The following is a 22,182-nucleotide window of genomic DNA, read 5'->3' as shown; positions in this document are numbered from 1 at the left end:
TGTCCAAGAAACCATTTTTCCTTTGTAGTCAACATAACAATTTTCAAAGTCTTGATTAATAATAAATAATTTAAAGCTCTAGCATTGTTCAGTCACTCAGTCATGTCCCACTCTTAGCCACCCCACGGACTGCACCATGCCAGGCTTTCCTGTCCTTTGCCATCTCCCAGAGCTTGCTCAAAACTCATGTCCACTGAGTCAATGATGCCATCCAACCATCTCATCCTTTGTCAACCTCTTCTCCTCCTGCCTTCAATCTTTCCCAGCATCAGGGTCTTTTCTAATGAGTCAGCTCTTCACATCAGTGGCCAAAGTACTGGAGTTTCAGCTTCAGTGTTAGTCCTTCTAACGAATAATCAGGATTGACTGGTTTGAGCTCTTTGTTGTACAAGGGACTCTCAAGAGTCTTCTCCAAAACTGCCAGTCAAAAGCATCAATTTTCCAGCGCTCAGTCTTCTTTATGGTCCAACTCTATATGGACCTTTGTCAACAAAGGATGTCTTTGCTTTTTAATATTCTGCCAAGGCTGGTCTTAGCTTTTATTCCAAGGAGCAGGCATCTTTTAATTTTGTGGCTGCAGTCACCAACTGCAGTGATTTTGGAACCCAAGAAAATAAAGTCTGTCACTGTTTTCATTGTTTCCCCGTCTATTTGACATGAAGTGCTGGGACAAGATAACATGATCTTCATTTTTTTAATGTTGAGTTGTAAGCCAGCTTTTTCACTCTCTTCTTTCACTTTCTTCAAGAGGCTCTTTGGCTCCTCTTCACTTTCTGCAATAAGGGTGGTGTTATCTGCATATCTGAGGTTACTGGTATTTCTCCCAGGAACCCTGATTTCAGCTTGTGCTTCATAAAGCCTGGCATTTCACATGATGTACTCTTCATATAAGTTAAATAAGCAGGATAACAATATGCAGCCTAGACGTACTCCTTTTCCAATTTGGAACCAGTCCATTGTTTCTTGTCCAGTTCTAACTATTGCTTCTTGACCTGCATACAGGTTTCTCAGGAGGCAGGTCAGGAGGTATGGTATGCCCATCTCTTTAGAATTTTCCACAGTTTGTTGTCATCCACACAGTCAAAGAATTTCGAGTAGTCAATGAAGAAGCAGCATGTGTTTTTCTGGAATTCACTTGCTTTTTCTATGATCCAACAGACATTGGCAATTTGATTCTGGTTTCTCTGCGTTTTCTAAATCCAGCTTAAACATCTGGAAGTTCTTCATTCATGTACTTTTGAAGCCTGGCTTCATGAATTTTGAGCATTACTTTGCTAGCATGTGAAATGAGTGTAATTGTGTGGTAGTTTGAACATTATTTGGCATTGCCCTTCTTTGGGACTGGAATGAATACTGAGGTTTTCCAGTCCTGTGGCCACTGCTGAGTTTTCCAGATTTGCTGGCATATTGAGTGCAGCACTTTAACAGCACAATCTTTTCGCATTTGAAATAAGTCAGTTGGAATTCCATCACCTCTACTACCTTTGTTCATGGTAATGCTTCCTAAGGCCCACTTGACTTCACACTCCAAGATGTCTGGCTCTAGGTGAGTGATCACACCATCGTGGTTATTTGTGTCATGAAGATCTTTTTTGTATAGTTTTTCTGTGTATTCTTGCCATCTCTTCTTAATATCTTCTGTTTCTGTTAGGTCCAAACCGTGTCTGTCCTTTATTGTGCCCATCTTTGCATGAAATGTTCCCTTGGTATCTCTTGAAGAGATCTCTAGTCTTTCCCATTCTATTATTTTCCTCTATTTCTTTGCATTGTTCCCTTAGAAAGGCTTTCTTATCTCTCCTTGCTACTCTTTGGAACTCTGCATTCAGATGGGTATATCTTTCCTTTTCTCATTTGCCTTTAACTTCTTTTCTCAGCCATTTGTAAAGTCATCTGAGACAGGCATTTTGCCTTTTTGTATTTCTTTTTCTTCTGGATGGTTTTGACCACTGCCTCCTGTAAAATGCCCTGAACCTCCCTCCATATTTCTTCAGGCACTATACCAGATCTAATCCCTTGAATCTGTTTGTTACTTCCATTGTATAATTATAAGGGATTTGACTGAGGTAATACTGATTGGACTAGTGATTTTCCCTACTGAATTCAATTTAAGTGTGAATTTTGCCTTAAGGAGTTCATGATCTGAGCCACGGTCAGCTCCTGGTCCTGTTTTGGCTGACTGTATAGAGCTTCTCCATCTTCAGCTGCAAAGAGTATAGTCAATCTGATTTCAGCATTAAGCCTCTGGTGATGCCCATGTGTAGAGTCTTCTCTTGTGTTGTTGGAAGAGGATGTTTGCTATGACCAGTGTGTTCCCTTGGCAATTTGGCAGTCCCTTGGCACTGGTCATACTAAAATTCCAGATTTCATATTTAACATCATTTTTAAAAAGGCCATCTCTGAGGGTATATTATAACACAATTGCAACTAAGAAGCGACAGACATTCTTCTCAATATCTTAGCCAAAAATAATTTAAACTAGGCCATTAATAGAGAAGAAAACAAGGGAATATTTTTAATAACTTATAAATGAGATACTATTTGGAAAACACAACTCTAATCTAAAACACTAAATCATTTGGATGATGTTATTTAAGATAAGTAATATATGGGACACAAGACTTTTAAAGTTCACAAGGAGCCATTTGTATTAATCCCAGGTAGATTATCTGTCTCAGGAGCAGTCCTCTGCTACTATTCTTAAGCCTATACCTAACCACACAGAAAAAAAATGCCTAACTCTTGAACTAAATTGCCAAAGGTAATAGCTGCAGGAGAGTTTACAAATTCTCTATCTCCAGCTGTGAGAAATAGACCATGCAAACATCTTTAATGACAATCCTACAATATTATCTTTGCCCTAGATAGCTAAGTCTGGCTAGAGCTGTTCACAATGGAGATGAAAGATGGGAGAAAGCAAAATGGACTATGAGAAATAGATGTAAGATCTGCATGCTAAATATATACTATACTATTTGTCCAATATGAACTTCATCATTTCTACCAGGCTTTCATTTATTCCACTATTTTTATATATCATGTGATAAAACAAGAAATCTTTAGAAGTTGTCAGGGAAAACACTTCCCTGACTTCACATCAACTCCAGTACCCAACCTGGCTCTATCCTTTCTTCCAAAGCCATTCCCTTCTCCACTGAAATGCCGTATCTTCCAATAGTCCCATCTCTCCCTACCATCTGTCCATTAGATTTGTTCAAAATAGTCAAATCCATGGAAAAAAGGTGGCACTGACCAGGAGATAGCAGGAATAAGTGTGGAATCTGAACACATCCATGGAGTGCACCAGCTGCTATGAAGCCTTACTTAGACACTATGAGCAATACAGATTCCAGGCAAACAATATTTCACTTTTGTCCTCAACCAAACCATGCTCCTTCAAACAAAAACCATGAATAGTTTAGACTGCTTTTCATTTGAAGTTGAGGTAAAGAGGTGGCACACCATTTGAATAGAAGCTGTATCTTTTCTCAAAGCACTTGAACTTCCAAGACCCCAAGACAGAATGCTTAGCCAGTGGACCTGGTTCTTTAATTCACATGTTCCCCTTTCTCTAGACAAATACCTTTCTCATAGCTAGAGTTTTTAAAGCTTCGCAGGTGGCACAGTGGAAAAGAATCCACCTGCCAATGCAGGAGCCACAAGAGACATGGGTTTGATTCCTGTCAGGAAGATCCCCTGAAGTAGGAAATGGCAACTTATTCCAGTATTCTTGCCTGGAAAATTCCACAGACAGAGGAGCCTGGTGTGTTATACTCCATAGGGTGACAAAGAGTCATACATAACTGAGCACAGATACACACACAGAGAGATTTTAATATAAGCCAGTATTTTCTCAAGCAAGAGGGTAGGTGACTACAAAATATTTTTTTGTGTGTTTTATCTAATCCAGTATCCACCTGAGTTGGAGTAACTGCTCAGGTGAGAGAACATGTTACCTGATGCTTTGATGAATAAGTCCAAAATATCCTTCTACTAGCAAGCTAAATGCATTCATTTGTACTGTTGTACTGTCCTACTTCTGATTAATCTCCTCAGAACCCTCTCATCTATTTCCTTTGTTCTCTTTATCTCAAGTATCTAATTTAATTCCTTCATGTAATAGGCCACCATTCTACAATTCTTACAGTTTCTTCTTTGGTTTTTTTGGTAGCCAATTTATTTGCTATACTCAAACTCTACACTTCATTACCCATTTAGTACTAACACTTGCCTAGCTAAACTTACTTAGAAAATTAAAACATCTTCCACAATTTTAACAATAAGCCCACCTTTAAGCCCTTTCCTTAATGTGAATGTATCTGGTAAGGTTGCCCAATAAAGCCAAAGGTTAGTTACACATACTTAAAAAATGAATGAATTATATCTTTTTCAATAAGGCATAATGTTAACACTTATGATAAACTTGCCTAAATTATAAAAATATCCGATAGATGAAACAAAACATGTAGTTATAATGATCCATGTTGTCTGAAAAGGTTTCCAAGGTTTTTCCTCATTTGTGCTACCCCAGCCTCAGCAGAAACTTAGAAAAACCTAAAGAGTATTTTATCCTTTCTGATTATTTAAAATCATTATGACTCAATTGTGGGCAAGTAATCCTTACAATTGGCATATTCTGCCAATCATTACTCTAGGAATCTTTACTCCATAGCATGAATTTGCTTCTGTTGGTCTTGTGTAGTAGAACTTACTGAATTAGTTGAATAAGGACCACATCTTACACTACATTCTATTTAACACATACCCCAGTCAATATAATAACAACTTTTTGCACATTTCAAGACTAATATTTTTAATTATTTATCTTTCAAGACTAATATTTTGCATGTTTCCATCTAGTCAAAGCTATGGTTGTTCCAGTAGTCATGTATGGATGTGAGAGTTGGATTATAAAGAAAGTTGAGAGCTGAAGAATTGATGCTTTTGAACTGTGGTGTTGAAGACTCGAGAGTCCCTTGGACTGCAAGGAAATCAAACCAATCAATCCTAATGGAAATCATGCCTGAATATTCATTGGAAGGATTGATGCTGAAGCTGAAACTCCAGTACAATGGCCATCTAATGTGAAGAAATGACTCACTGGAAAAGACCCTGATGCTGGGAAAAATTGAAGGCAGGAGGAAAAGGGGATGACAGAGGATAAGTTGGTTGGATGGCATCACCAGCTCGATGAAGATGAGTTTGAGCAAGCTCTGAGAGTTGATGGACAGGAAAGCCTGGCGTGCTGCAGTCTATGGGGTCACAAAGAGTTGGACACGACTGAGCAACTGAACTGAACTGTACTGAAGACTAATATAAAGCTGATTTTTCACTGGGAAAAATTCTATGGTATTTAAGAGTTTTCTGAAATGAGTTATGACTTCCTTTTATGGAAAAATGAAATAAAACTGTTAATAAAATTAGCAATTTAAAAATATGAGTGAAATTTTCTTAAAAATCCCTGTTCTGTTACTCTGAAATAAAATTTCTACATTTTTACTTCTTTGGTTTTCTCTCAAAGAATATAAAAGGCATAGTTAAGGTGGCATTGAATAGATAATGCTGATTATTTTTTTTAGCAAATGAAAGGGTGTTTTGTAATTTTCTAAGAATGCTTATGGGCCTACCTCACTAACCTAGACAATGCAATAGGAATTACATATGCTTAATAAAAATATTTATATTTTCTTTGGAGATTATTTATCATTGGTTTATTTAAGTGAGCATAAATATATTTGAACCAAATCCTATAATCCTTCCAAATCCTAAAATGATATAAAAACAAATTACATGTGAAAAGAATGTTTAAAAGTCAGTTGGTATGCAAAAGCTTTCCTACTGATAGTCCACAATAATTTTCTAAGAAAATCAAGTTAAATAAAAGAAGCTAGAATTTGTAGACTTCTTATTAACCTAAGAAAAACACATTAAGTATAAAGTTTCATTATATACAGGGAATATGAGAATGACACTTTAATCATTTCAATTTTTGATGTCAAAGGTGAATAGATTTGAGAGGTGTTGACATCATTATATTATGAATTTGAGATTCTTAAAAGATTGGTGAAAATAGAGACTTCAAAACTCCCCAAATCTTTAGACACTGTGGTTCAGTCTGCAGTTGCCTTAGATCTTCCTAGATCTTTTGATGTTTAAAAACAGCTAACTGAATCCAAAACATCAAAATTTAAGGATGGGAGAAGAAGGATGAAGAGGAGAGGAAAAGATTAGGGAGAAGGTCTATAGTTTGTTTACTGTCTTATTTGGAACTAGAGAAAATAGATCAGGCTATGCAATTAATCTGGAAATTAAACATTATTTCTATAACTGAAGGTGAATATGAAAAATATAATTCTTAGTGAACACCTTTTCTTAACATTTATACACTGCCTTCTTTTCAGACAATTTTTTTAGTAAAAATTATTATTAAAATCTCAGTCACTAAACATGCATTTATTAAACATAAAAGGTGGTACTACATATACTCGCTGGCCCAAACAAGTAAAATCTCTTCTTCAAAAAGTGCTGTATCTAAGAAATAATATTAAAACCAAAAGGAAGACAACATATTTTCTTGCTTAAATTTTCTCATTTCATTTTGTGAACAGTCTGTAGCATGGTATATGACAGTTGAAATACAAATTATCCTTTACAAAAATGTCAAAATGATTTGTTGAAAATAAAAAAACTCAAGATTTTAAAACACACATTAAAAAATGAAAAGTTAACATTTCATTGTCTAAAATTAAAAAAAAAAATACTTACACTATGGACTTTTCCAGGCGACTTCCCTGTGAACCAACAATCTCCCCCAATGTACAAAACACTTGTCCCAGAAAGTCCTAAAATAGATAGAAAGATTAAGGCTCTTACGTTCCCAAACTGTGTTTACATATTTTGTACATCATATCTGCGTTGTTTTCATAGTTAAGATATTGAGTTCTCTAACTTCCAATAATAAACAAAATAAGCTCAAAATGCATGAATTTTAGCATATGATTGTCCCCTAAGTTTGCACAGTCTTCTGTTCTTTTAATCACTAAGTTGGTTTGTTATTATGATTGTTCAGACACTGTATTTGCTTTCTTTCTCTTTTTTAAATTAAAATGAAAATGGAAAACAAGTTCCAGGATTTGAATTCACAATTGATTTGACTTGAGAGGTCCCTGAAATTACTAAACTTTTGTCTGAGAGGGCAAATCATAAACGTATAGAGCAGTGGTAGCTAATACCAACAGTGCTACTTACAGAAAAGCCGTGTAATGGCACGGCCACAACTAGGATCCAGAGTCATATGCCAGATGTCTATGCCAGCACAACCACTGACCATTTATGAAATGGCAGTTATTATGCTGTCCAGTTTCCTCAAACACGTAGTTGCCCCCTTATAGAGCTATTATGAGAGAGTTATTATTGCATGAGATAATATTTGTAGATACTAAGAGTTATTACTGCATGAGATAATATTTGTAGTTACTAAGTGCCCCCAAGTGGGTTAAGTATAATATTAAGTCTTATTTTCAAGACTCAGAATAACCCTGCAAAATGAGAGTTTTGTTACTAACACTATTAATAAATTTCACGTATAAAGAGATAATTCATCTAAGAGGTTTTCCTTCATGTTTTAAGCAATGAATAGCAGAGATAAAACTAACCCAGATATTTTGATTCAAGATTGAAATACTACCTAAATATTTAAATATCATAAATACAATGCAACTCCCCATGTTAATAAAATAAGGGTTCCAACGCCATCCAGAAATGTGCGTCAAGAGAACATAGAGGTGGATCAGGGAGAGGCACATCGTAGCCTGTGTATGATCCCAAGCTGCCTTAAAGGAGAAAGCGGCAGATCTGCCTCAACTGTACTGTGAACTGGCCCAGGAAAATTCTTAAGAAAGAATGATAGCAAACAAAATGCTGTTTTAAGTTTTACTACATAAAAAATTTAAATACCTAGCAAGCCACAAAAGTAAAAACTGTGTTATTCTCAGGAAGCTGCCCTAAATCTCATGAGAGAAAAAAAGGCCACTGTAGACTAGGACAGTCAAGGGAGTATTTTTCCAAAGTACGTAAGCCTTGAGATCCATGTAGGAATCAGACTACAAATAGGAGAGAGTTGAAGCATTGCAGTCCTAGAGAATAAATCAGAATAACAGACAAGAGTACAATGAAAAAAAAGAGCAGACCTTAAATAAAGGGTAGAAACAGAGATGAAGAACCAACACTGGAGAGCCCCCAACCAACACTGGAGAGCCCCCTTGGCCAAGCCAAAAAGAAAAAAAAAAAAAGCCTTAGAATCAGAAGCAACTGGCAGCCTTTCAGCAACCTTTCAGCAAAGCAGGGACACCATTAGAACAATGGATTCATAAGATTACTCAGCTACCAATTGCAGAAAGGACTGAGGAGTGAAGAAAAATCTGAAAGTCAGATCAATTAAAAGGCTACAGCAGTTAATAAGAAGCAAAGTGTTAAGTCTCAAGCTAAAGTTGTAGGAAACACTGGAAAGTGTGCCAAAAAATGTCAGGACTTGGTGTAAACTGTACTTGCACATGGGACTTCCTAAGTGGCAACAGGGGTAAAGAACCTGCCTGTCAATGCAGTGAGACATAAGAAATGTGGATTTGATCCCTGGGTTGGCAAGATTCCCTGGAGAAGGGGATGAGAACCCACTTCAGTATTCTGGCCTGGAGAATCCCATGGACAGAGGAGCCTGGAGGGCTATAGTCTAGCAGGTTGTAAAGACTCAGACACGACTGAAGTGACTTAGCACACCGATGCTTGCACATAGTGGGGGTGTGGCGATGAAGAGAGGGAGAGAAAGAAAATAAATCTGGATTTGGATCTTGATTGCTGACAGAATAGCAACTCTTTCATTAAACTGCAAATCATTTTAAATTTTGCTTTCAAGTAAGTAAAATGTACTTCACATAAAGGCTTGACACATTTAAATGAAATATCCTTAAAAATAACATGTCTTTGCCAACTTCATAACAGACTTTACAAATGTGTCTATGGATTTTTAAAAACAAACATAACTTTTTCTAAGTCACACTGTGCATGAGAGTTTGATACTAAAGATTTGAAATATGTCATTGGTCTTCTAAGTCAGCAGCAAAATATACATGGGGATTCTAGAACTGTTTTCTAAGGATACTAATACTGATGGGCAGCTTCTCATTCTGCATATTAAATGGATTTGGTCAATAAAAGAACAAGTCTCACTAAAAGCTGTTCACTGCTGTAATAACTCAAGAAAACAGAACAGATATATTGAACATTCCATATTAGAGTCCACATATATTAGCATAGAACACACACCTATCATCATAACTGAACTAAAAGGAAATAAAAATAATAAAATCAAGAAAATGAGCACCAAAAAGATGTAGTGTGCATTGAAACATTTTATTGCTACTGCAATAAAGTAGCTACTGCTACTGCAATCTCTGCCCCTAAATATTATGGTACTTGTGTAATTGTTTTACATTTGCCTATGTTTGTGTAGTCATGATGTGCATACAATCCATGTGCTATTTATAATGCAAAATTCAGCACATAATATTTAATATTTGTCAACTACTCCTTGTGTTGGAAAAGCTCTACTGAATCCGTTTTTCAGTCAGTGTCAGGGAATGTTTAATTTTAAGGAGCCCTGTATGTTGTTTTCTGTTTCTGTTCCTTATCAGTTCCTGGAAAACAGGAATGAGCAGAGCTGCACGCAGTTCTCAGGACTGAGGTCAGAACGCATACGTGGATTCCTTTCAGTAACTTTTTACTTTTCTGTAAAACTACTTAATTATGTTCCTATTTCTCAAGATGTGGATTGTCTTCTGGCCCTGTAACAATTGTTATTCTCCTAGTTACTGTTGTTATGGCCCTGTGACGATTGTTATTCCCCTAGTTACTGTTGTTATGGCCCTGTGAGGATTGTTATTCTCTTAGTCACTGTAGTTATGCATCTAGTTTCGGTGTTTTTTCTCAACTTTAATTTTTGCCTAAAGCTTCCTTGTATAACAATATATAAGCACACGCTGCCATGAATAAAGCACCCTTGTTTCACTTGAGACTTGGGTCCCCCGCGTCCTTCTTTTCATCACTTTCTTTTCCTTTACTCCAGTCCCCAGGTCCTGGTCTGTAAAGACCATAACAAGTCAGCTCAATGGTCTACACTTCCTATGCATTTTACGCAATACTAGTAATTCATTCAGGCAGTTCAGTTTAGTGTCACAGTTGTGTTTGACTCTTTGCAACCCCATCAATAAAACCAGAGCTTGTTCAAATTCATATTCATCGACTCGGTGATGCCATCCAACCATCTTATCCTCTGTTGACCCCTTTTCCCCCTGCCTTCAATCTTTTCCAGCATCAGGGTCTCTCCCAGTGAGTCAATTCTTCGCGTCAGGTGGCCAAAGTATTGGAGTTTCAACTTCAACATCTGTCTTTCCAATGAATATTTAGAAATGATGTCCTTTAGGATGGACTGCTTGGATCTCCTTGCAGTCCAAGGAACTCTCAATAAGAGTCTGCCAACACTACAGTTCAGATCAATCAAATATTACACACTCAGATTTCTTTAGAGTCCAATTCTCACATCCATACATAGCTACTGGAAAAATCATAGCCTTGACTAGACGGGCTTTTGTCAGCAAAGTAATGTCTCTGCTTTTTAATGTGCTCTCTGGTTGGTCATAGCTTTTCTTACAGGAAGCAAATGTTTTTTAATTTCATGGCTGCAGTCACCATCTGAGGTGATTTTGGAGCCCCCCCCCCCCCAAAAAAAAAAAGTCTCTTACTGTTTCCATTGTTTTCTAATCTGTTTGTCATGAAATGATGGGACCAGATGCCATGATCTTCATTTTTGAATGTTTCATCTTAAGCCAAAATTTTCACTCACCTCTTTCACTTTCATGAACAGGCTCTTTAGTTCTTCTTTGCTTTCTGCCATAGGGGTGGTGTCATTGCATATCTGAGGTTATTGATACTTCTCTTGGCCATCTTGACTCCAGCCTGTAATTCATATAGCCCCACATTTCACATGATGTACTCTGCATGTAAGTTAAATAAACAGGGTGAAAATGTACAGCCTTGACGTATTCCTTTCCCCATTTGAAACCAGTCCGTTGTTCCATATCCGGTTCTAACTGTTGCTTCTTGAACCGCATACAGATTTCTCAGGAGGCAGATAAGGTGGCCTGGTATTCCCATCTCCTGAAGAATTTTTCACAGTTTGCTGTGATCCTCAGTCAAAGGCTTTGGTGCAGTCAATAAAGCAGAAGTAGATATTTTTCTGGAACGCTCTTGCTTTTTTGATGATCCAGTGGATGTTGGCAATTTGATCTCTGGTTCCTCTGCCTTTTCTAAATCCAGCTTGAACCTCTGGAAGTTCACAGTTCACATACTGCTGAAGTCTGGCTTGGAGAATTTTGAGCATTACTTTGCTAGCCTGTGAGATGAGTGCAATTATGTGGTAGTTTGAACATTCTTTGGCATTGCCTTTCTTTGAGACTAGAATAAAAACTGACCTTTCCAGTCCTGTGGTCACTGATGAATCTTCCAAATTTGCTGGCATATTGAGTGCAGCACTTTCACAGCATCACCGTTTAGGATTTGAAATAGCTCAACTGGAATTCCATCACCTCCACTAGCTTTGTTCCTAGTGATGCTTTCTAATTCCAACTTGACTTTGCATTCTAGGATGTCTGGCTCTAGGTGAGTGATCACACCATTGTGGTATCTGGGTCAAGAGAATCTTTTTTGTATAGTTCTTCTGTGTATTCTTGCCACCTCTTCTTAATATTTGTTCCTTCTGTTAGGTCCATACCATTTCTGTCCTTTATTGTGCTCATCTTTGCATGAAATGTTCCCTTGGTATCTCTAATTTTCTTGAAGAGATCTCTAGTCTTTCCCATTCTATTGTTTTCCTCTATTTCTTTTCACTGATCACTAAGGAAGGCTTTCTTATCTCTCCTTGCTATTCTTTGGAACTCTGCATTCAGATGGGTATATCTTTCCTTTTCTCCTTTGCCTTTTGCTTCTCTTCTTTTCTCAGCTATTTGTAAGGCCTCCTCAGACAATCGTTTTGCCTTTTTGCATTTCTTTTTCTTGGGGATCGTCTGGCTCACTGCCACCTGTACAATGTCACAAACCTCTGTCTATAATTCTTCAGGCACTGTCTATCAAATCTAATCTCTTGAATCTGTTTGTCACTTTCACTGTATAATCGTAGGGTTGGATTTAGGTCATACCTGAATGGTCTAATGGTTTTCCCTACTTTCTTCAATTTAAATCTGAATTTGGCAAAAAAGAGTTCATGATCTGAGCCACAGTCAGATCCTGGTCTTGTTTTTGCTGAATGTATAGCACTTCTTCATCTTTGGCTGCCAAGAATATATTCAGTCTAATATAGGTACTGACGATCTGGTGATGTCCATGTGTAGAGTCTTTTCTTGTGTTATTGGAAGAGGATCTTTGCTATGACCGGTGTGTTCTCTTGGTAAAACTCTGTTAGCCTTTGCCCTGCTTCATTTTGTACTCCAAGGACAAATTTGCCTGTTACTCCAGGCATCTCTTGACTTCCTTCTTTTGCATTCCATTCCCTATGATGAAAAGGACAACTTTTTTTGGGTGTAAGTTCTAGAAGGTCTTTTAAGTCTTCATATAACTCTTCAACTTCAACTTCTTCAGCATTAGTGGTTGGGCCATATTCTTGGATTACTGTGATAGTGAACGGTTTGCCTTGGAAACAGAGATCATTCTGTCATTCTTGAGATTGCACCCAAGTTCTGCATTTCAGACTTTTGTTGACTCTGAGGGCTACTCCATTTCTTCTAAGGATTCCTGCCCACAGTAGTAGATATAAGGAGCTCTAAGTAAGTAGTGGTACATTAATGTCCCTTAATGGATATTTTTACATATTTGCTCTGTATTTAGAGAGATAAAGACTAGCTAAAATAGAAACTGCTTTATTGTTTCTTATTATAGTTTTGCATTTCAGTTGATGAGCCACTATAATTAGATCATAATAGAATTTCCAGTAATAAATCCAAGTACTTCACTAGAACTCGAACAAACACATAGACCAAATCCACTTTAGAGTGGCTAGCAATTGAGAATGCATCAAATAATTTCATCATATTAACTACAGGGCTTTTGAAAAACTGACCAGGAGGTCAACAAATACCTGTTGAATGTATTCACCATTATTTTACAGTCTAAATAATATACAGATAGAACTTAAGTTTTGAAGTCTGTTGAAATGTCTATAAACCATATTGAACAAACCTAGACCACCTGTGTTTGTATTTTGACTGAAAGATTTACTAAAGCCTTTACCTTCAGTATTCTAATCTATAAAATAAACTTCATAAATAATACTTACAAATTAAATTGTTGGGAGATCTAAGTTAGATAACATATTCAAAACACTTAGAATAAATGCCTGGAACATGGTAAGTGTTTAATGAAAATATGCCTCCTCTCTCTTCCCTTATTTTCCTGGAATTAAAGAATACTATATACTCAAAACTTTCTGCTAGCCACTAGATTATAGTACTGGAGATACTATAAATATCTGGATAAAATAATATATTTTCTTTTCCAAACTGCTTTACATTCTTGGTCAGTATAAATGCTCATTTTGAGCGTCATTATAAAATCCAGAAGTATCTTATCTTACATGTTAAAGAAATGAGGATAGCCTCAGAGGCCTCTGAGACAACACTAAGAGCTCCAACATTCAAATCATAGGAGTCCCAGAAAAAGAAGACAAAAGGAAAGGGCATGAGAAAATATGTGAGGAGATTATAGTAGAAAACTTCCCTAAAATGGGAGGGAAATAGCCACCCAAGTTCAGGAAGCCCAGAGAGTCCCATCCATGATGATCCCAAGAAGAAATATGCCAAAAAACATATTAATGGAACTAACAAAAATTAAACACAAAGAACAAATATTAAAAGTAACAAGGAGAAACAACAAATGACATATAAGGGGATTTCCGTAATGCTAACAGCTGATCTTTCAACAAAAATTCTGCAGGCAGGAAGGGAATGGCAGGATATATTTAAAGTGACGAAAGAAAAAAATGTACAACCATGATTACTCTATTGAGCAAGGATCTCATTCAGATTTGGAAGAGAAATCAGAAGTTTTACAGACAATCAAAATCTAAGAAAACTCAACACCACCATACCAGCTCTTTAACAAATGCTAAAGGAATGTCTCTAGACAAGAAAGACAGAAAAGGCCTATAAAAGCAAACTGATAACAATAAGTATGATCACAGGATCATACTAATCAATAATTACCTTAAATGTAAATGGCCTAGATGCTCCAACCCAAAGACATAGATTGGCTGAATGGTACAAAAGGGTATATACGCTGTCTTCAAGAGAAACACCTCAAACCTAAGGACACATATAGCCTGAAAGTGAGAAGCTGGAAAGATACTCCATGCAAACAGAGATCAAAAGAAAACAGGAGTAGCAATATTCATATTAGATAAAATAGACTTTAAAACAAAGATTGTTACAGAGACAAGGACACTATATAAAGATCAACGGATCATTCCAAGAAGACATAAAAATTATAAGTATACATGCACCCAACATAGGAGCAGCTCAATATGTAAGGCATATGCTAACAACTATTAAAGAGGAAATTGAGAGTAACACAATAATAGTGGGAGACTTTAATACCATAGTCACATCAATGGACAAATCATGCAGACAGAAAATTAGTAAAGAAACACAATCTATAAGTGATACATAGGACAAGTTGGACCTAATTGATATCAATTGGCATTTCAACCCCCAAAATAGATTTCACTGTTTTCTCAGATGCACATGTAATATTCTCTAGGATAGGACACATCCTGAGCCACAAATCAGGCCTTGGTAAATTTCTAAAAACGGAAATAATCTCAGGTATCTTTGCTGATCACAGCTTTGTAAGATTAGATAGCAAATATAGGGGGAAAAAAACCTATGAAAAACACAAGCACATGGAGGCTAAACAATGCACTTACAAAGAACCAACAGATCACTGAAGAATCAAAAAGGAAATCAAAATATGGCTAAAAACAAATGACAACAAAAACATGAAAACTTAAAATCTATGGGACGCAGGAAAAGTAGTGCTAAGAGGGAAGTTTATAGCAATACAATTCTATATCAAGAAGCAAGAGACATCAAACATATATGTAACACTAAACCTAAAGCAACTAGAAAAAGACAAACAACAGCAAAACAAACACAAAACACAAAAACAACAACAAAAACCCGAAGTTAGTAGAAGGAAAGAAATCATAAAGATCACAGCAAAAGAAATGCGAAAGAAATGAAGCAGACCATAGCAAAGATCATAAAACTAAAAGCTGGTTCTTCAAGAAGATAAACAAAATTATAAAACCATTAGCTAGACTCATCAAGAAAAAAAGGAAGAAGACACAAACCAATAAAATTACAAATGAAAAAGAAGTTACAACAGGCAACACAGAAATACAACGGCTCATGAGGCTACCATGAGCAACTATATGCCAATAAAATTGAACAACCTGGAAGAAATGGACAAATTCTTAGAAATATATAATCTTTCAAAATTGAACCAGGAAGAAATAGAAAATATGAACAGACCAATCACAAGCACAGAAATCAAAACTATAATAAAAAAAATCTTCCAACAAACAAAGCCCAGGGCTAAATGGCTACATGGGCTTCCCAGGTGGCACTAGTGGTCAAGAATCTGCCTGCCAATGTAGAGATATAAGAGACACGGGTTTGACCCCTGGGTCAGGAAGATCCCCTGGAGGACAGCATGGTGACTCACTCAAGTATTCTAGCCTAGAGAATCTGATGGACAGAGGAGCCTGGCAGGCTTCAGAGTCCATGTGGTTGCAAAGAGTTGGACATGACTGAAACAACTTGGCAGGCTTGCAGCTGACTACATAGGCAAATTCTACCAAAAGCTCAGAGGAGAGTTAACACCTATCCTAGTCAAACTCTTCCAGGAAATCACAGACGAGGGAAAACTCATGAACACACTCTATACACTGGTATCATAATAATACCAAAACCAGACAAAGATGCCACAAAATAAGAAAATTACAGGCTAATATCACTGATGAACATAGATGCAAAAATTCTCAACAAAATTCTAGCAAACAGAATCCAACAACACATTAAAAAGATCATACATCACGATCAAGTGGACGTTATACCAGGGATACAAGGATTCTTCAATAACCACAAATCAATCAATGTGATACACCATACTAACAGATTCAAAGATAAAACCATATGATCATCTCAATAAATGCAGAGAAAGACTTTGACAAAATTCAGTATCATTTATGATAAAAACAATTCAGAAAGTAGGCAAAGAAGAAACATACCTCAACATAGTAAAGGCCATACACAACAAACCCACAGAAAACATTATACTCAATGGTGAAAAACCGAAAACATTTCCTCTAAAATCAGGAACAAGACAAGGGTGCCCATTCTCGCCACTATTATACAAAATAGTTTTGGAAGTCCAAGCCACAACAGTCATAGAAGAAAAAGAAATAAAATGAATCAAGATTGAAAAAGAAGAAGTAAAACTCTGCAGAAAACATGAATGTCTACAAAGAAAACCCTAAAGATGTCACCAGAAAAATACTAGAGTTAATCAATGAATATAGTAAAGTTGCAGTATATAATATTAATATACAGAAATCCTTCTGCATTCCTACACACTAACAATGAAAAATCAGAAAGAGAAATTAAGAAAGCCAGCCTATTCACCACAGCAACAAAAAGATAAAATACTTAGGTATAAATTTATTTAAACAGACAAAACACCTGTACGCAAAAAACTGTAAGCTGCTGATGGAAGAAATCAGAAATGTCACAAACAGAAGGAGATGTTCTTGGACTGGAGGAATCAATATAGTGGAAACAACTATACTTTCAAAAGCAATCCGCAGATACAATGCAATCCCTATCAAACTACCAAAGATATTTTTTGCAAAACTAGAACAAATAACTTCACAATTTGTATGAAAACACAAAAGATACTGAAGAGCCAAGGCAATCTTGAGAAAGAAGAATGAAACTGGAGGAATCAGCCTTCCTGACTTAAGACTATACTACAAAGCTACAGTCCTCAAGACAGTATAGTACTGGCACAAAAATAGAAGTATAGGCTAATAGAGCAAGATAGAAAGCCCAGAGATAAACCCATGCACTTATGCACACTTTATCTTTAAAAAAGGAGGGGAAAAGTACATAATGGAGAAAACATACTCTCTTTAGCAAGCGGTGCTGGGAAAACTAGTCAGCTACTTGTAAAGGAATGAAGTTAAAACACTTCCTAAGACCATACACAAAAATATAGTCAAAATGCATTAAAGACGCAAATAGAAGACAAGAAAATATAAAACTCTTAGAGGAAAACAGGCAGAACACTCTCTGATATAAATCACAAGATCTTCTATAATCCACCTCCTAGAGTAATGGAAATAAATAAAAAAACAAACAAATGGGACCTAATTAAATCTAAGAGCTTTAAACTATACGTAAAGTGAAAAGACAACATTTGAGTGGGAGAAAATAAGAAACAAAATAAATGACAAAGCAGTTCAGCAGCTCAGTATCAGAAAAACAAACAACCTAATCAAAAAGTGGACAGAAGACATAAACAGACATTTCTCCAAAAGAGACATGCAGATGGCTAATAAACACATGAAAAGATGCTAAATATTGCTTATTATTAGAAAAATACAAATCAAAGCTATAATGAGGAAACATCTCACATGGGTCACAATGGCCATCATCAAAAAGTCTACAAATAATAAATGCTGGAGAGGTTGTGGAGAAAAGGGAATCCTTTTATGCCATTGGTGGGAATAAAAACTGATATGGCCACTATGTAGAATATCATAGATATTTCATTAAAAACCTAGGAATAAAACTACCATATGACCCAGCAATCTCACTCCTCAGCATATATCTGGAGGAGACCATAAATGAAAAAGACACATGCACCCCAATGTTCATTGCAGCACTATTTACAATAACTAGAACTTGGAAGCAAGCTAGATGTGCAATAGACAAATGAATGGATAAGGAAGTTATGGTATATACACAATGGAATATTACTCAGCTATAGAAAGAATGCATTTAAGTCAGTTCTAATGAAGTGAATGAACCTAGAGGCTATTATACAGAGAAAAGTAAGTTAGAAAAAGAAAGACAAATATCAAATATTAACACATGTATGAGGAATCTAGAAAGACAGTACTGAAAATCTTACTGCAGAACACAAAAGAGACACAGACATTTTGGACACAGTGAGGGATGGAGAGGGTGGCATGATATATGAGAATAGCACTGAAATATATATATTACCATATGTAAAATAGATAGCCAACGAGAGTTCGTTGTATGGGAGAGGGAACCCAAAGCCAGTGCTCTGTGACCTTAGGGACGGAATGGGGAGAGAAGTGGGAGGGGGTGTTGAATTAGGAGGGAATATATGCATACTTAATGCTGATTCATGGTGATGTATGGCAAAAACCACCATAATACTGCAAAGTTACTACACTCTAATTCAAAAATGAAATGTAAATAAAATGTTATCTATTTTCAATGTAATTATTAGGTAAGTTGTGGACATACAACTTTAGTATGAATCAATTAACAAAAATACCAGTGAAATCATGATACGCTAATTTAATTTTTAATCACCTTAAAAAACATAAAGATGTGAACTTACATGTTTGGACAAGTTGGGACTCTTTGAATCAACATCATACCTAAAAAATTAAAATATACACTTTAAATTATTTCCACAAGTGAAGTTAGAGAAAAACATTAGTATTTCCCCCAAAATACAAATGATATAAAAAATGAATCAAAAGTATATGACAGGGAGAAAAACTCAGCAAATTTAGAAATTTCTTATAAACTCTGGCCTACATACTAAGGGCAGGATTCATAAACCCTGGGTCCGTTTATTTCTACCACCTAAGTAGAAGCCTTAATTTTAATAATTTCACAGTCATCAGCTCTTCTTTTTGATAAGAAAATTTTAAAATTTCCCTTTTCTGTGAATCAATAGATTCATAATCCTCCCTAAAAACTGAAATTTCTCTTTTAAAAAAGTGCTGATAACAGGCTGTCATTTGTATATATAATAATTCTTATTTAATATCATAAATACTCTTATTAACTTTGAAATTGGCAAAAGTAACGAGAGAGTAATTTTCTCCAATCATAGGATTTAGGGAAAACATGTATTTTATAGAAAGAAAATGTATTTATATAGGACTACTATATTCCTATTTTTGATCAGTTGGTACTGGAAGCAAATGATTTTTTGAAGAAATCCTGGGAAAATATCACTCACTATCACTTAGTCCCTTGTTTTAATTTTTTTTTTTCAAAAGCAGAATGGTTGCTAACATTTAAAACAAGCTCAATTTGCTGAATTCTTGAAGAGGAAAATATTGGTACTGGCTCCAGTCTTTCTCCCAAATCATATTCTTTTCACATTCCTGTGCATAGCTACCTACGAAAAAATAACTTTTTTTTTTAATGGCTCATTAAAATCTTCCCTCTCACATAACAAGAATGTTTTCCCAGAGGAAGAAAAGTATCTCAGTCAAAAAAGCATAGAAACAGAGTTCACTGTGTATACTGATTCTTGGCGTAGGTACACCTACTCCCTAGTAAAGAATGTTTGCCACAAACTGGCTTAAAATTTGTGTGATGCAAATGACCGTCTCAGAAGAGTTACAAATTACTTTCCTTCCTATCAGGGCAGTTTGATCACTCTCAACAGCTGTAAACTAGAGTTCTGAATCAGCAAATTGCCAACATCTACTAAAGGCCTACAAACATTAGTAAAAAAAAAATATTTCGTATTCAAGACAATTTTTGAGAGTAAGAATAAAATTAGCAACTGTAGCAATATCATAGCTAAAGTGTAATTCTCCTGACTCCTTCTCAAGTGTCATTCCTGGAAACTGTTTTCTATAAAGGGTTTAGTGTGGGCTGGGGAGAGATAATATGGTATATTCTCCAAACAGCTTCAACAGTACATGAACTGTGAACTTCAGGATGTTCAAGCTGGTTTTAGAAAAGGCAGAGGAATCAGAGATCAAATCGCCAACATCGATTGGATCGTTGAAAAAGTAAGAGAGTTCCATAAAAACATCTATTTCTGTTATATTGACTATGCCAAACCCTTTGACTGTGTGGATCACCACAAACTGTGGAAAATTCTGAAAGAGATGGGAATACCAGACCACCTGACCTGCCTCTTGAGAAATCTGTATGCAGGTGAGGAAGCAACTGTTGGAACTGGACATGGAACAGACTGGTTCCAAATCGGGAAAGGAGTACATCAAGGTTGTATACTGTCACCGTGCTTATTTAAATTATATGCAGAGTACATCATGAGAAATGCAGGGCTGGATGAAGCACAAGCTGGAATCAAGATTGCCAGGAGAAATATCAATAACCTCAGATATGCAGATGACAACTCCCTTATGGCAGAAAGTAAAGAAGAACTAAAGAGCCTCTTGATGAAAGTGAAAGAGGGGAGTGAAAAAGTTGACATAAAGCTCAACATTCAGAAAACTAAGATCATGGCATCTGGTCTATTTACTTCATGGCAAATAGATGGGGAAACAGTGGAAACAGTGAGAAACTTTATTTTGGGGGGCTCCAAAATCACTGCACATGGTGACAGCAGCCATGAAATTAAAAGACGCTTCCTCCTTGGAAGAAAAGTTATGACCAACCTAGACAGCATATTAAAAAGCAGAGACATTACTTTGCCAACAAAAACCATCTAGTCAAGGCTAGTTTTTCCAGTGGTCATGTATGGATGTGAGAGTTGGACTGTGAAGAAAGCTGAGTACCGAAAAATTGATGCTTTTGAACTGTGGTGTTGGAGAAGACTCTTGAGAGTCCCTTGGACTGCAAGGAGATTCAACCAGTCCATCCTAAAGGAGATCAGTACTGAATATTCATTGGAAGGACTGATGCTGAAGCTGAAACTCCAATACTTTGGCCTCTAATGAGAAGAACTGACTCATTGGAAAAGACCCTGATGCTGGGAAAGATTGAAGATGAGAGGAGAAGGGGATGACAGAGGATGAGATGGTTGGATGGCATCACTGACTCAATGGACATGAGTTTGAGTAAACTCAAGAGTTGGTGACGGACAGGGAGGCCTGGCGTGCTGCAGTCCACGGGGTCTTAAAGAGTCGGACACGACTGAGTGACTGTACTGAACGAGAACATACTGTATATCCCAGGGAGCTCTATTCAATGCTCTGTGGGGAACCTAAAGGGAAAAGGAAATCTGAAAAAGGGGCAGTCTGAACAACTGAACTGAACAGAACTGATCATGATATATTCAGTTCAATTCAATAAGCAAAAGTGAAGTGTTTGTGTTTTCATCACAAGGAATTTAGGTATCTTCAAATACAACCCTCCTTAATTGCCTTTAACAAAGCTTTTTGATGCTATTATCTCAAAAATAGGTAATTTACAGCAAACCTCCTAAAGCATTAGATAATACAAAACCTCCCAAGGCTTTAGATAAACCTCCCAAGGCTTTAAATAATATGATGTATTACAATGCTTTCAAAATTACCATGATTTTTCTTTTATGGGAGTTTTCCTTCTAACTTTCTAAAAATATCACTGGCTTTAATTCTCATTAGTTAGAACATAAACACTACATTCTAAATGGTAAAAATATATCTGTGTGCATGGGGCTGCAGACCGTGAGTGTGCGTGTGTGTCTAGGTTTATGAATGCCATAATCCCCTTAATTCCCCTGAAATTCCAACTAAGGCCCAAAGCTGAAAACAAGAGATACTAAGTTTTTCCTTACGCTTAGCTCAGAGCTGCCAGTAAGTCACTCTCATTAGGGTCAAACCCTTCTCTAGAAAGCTTACTCATGAAGTGACAGACTATTCACTATCTCTGAAGGGGTAGGAGGAGGTTCCATTCCCCAAAGCAAGGTGAAGGGGAGCTCCAAAATCTAGGATGATTGTGTGAAGGGGAGAATAGCATCTAGTCCTCTGTCATGGAGTTGCAAAGAGTTGGACATGACTTAGCAACTGAACAACAACAACAATAGGCCCTTTCTTGGCTGCTAGTGGAAGAGAATGTTAGCTGACAATGC

At 36.5% G+C, this 22,182-nt stretch overlaps 1 protein-coding gene across 1 annotated transcript in view; it reads right to left on the bottom strand.

Moving 5' to 3' along the window:
* CPNE8 (copine 8) overlaps nt 1-22,182 on the bottom strand; it is a 258,489-nt gene that overhangs the window by 152,332 nt on the left and 83,975 nt on the right. The window contains exons 5-6 of the mRNA XM_061129923.1: nt 18,754-18,793; nt 6,763-6,839 (exon numbers count right to left, since the gene is read on the bottom strand). Of these exons, the coding sequence (XP_060985906.1) occupies nt 6,763-6,839; nt 18,754-18,793 (117 nt within the window). The remainder of the gene's footprint in view (nt 1-6,762; nt 6,840-18,753; nt 18,794-22,182) is intronic.

This window comes from Dama dama, chromosome 3 (genome assembly GCF_033118175.1).
Source record: "Dama dama isolate Ldn47 chromosome 3, ASM3311817v1, whole genome shotgun sequence".
In the NCBI taxonomy this organism is placed as follows: domain Eukaryota; kingdom Metazoa; phylum Chordata; class Mammalia; order Artiodactyla; family Cervidae; genus Dama; species Dama dama.
This window is presented reverse-complemented; position numbering and strand designations above follow the sequence as displayed.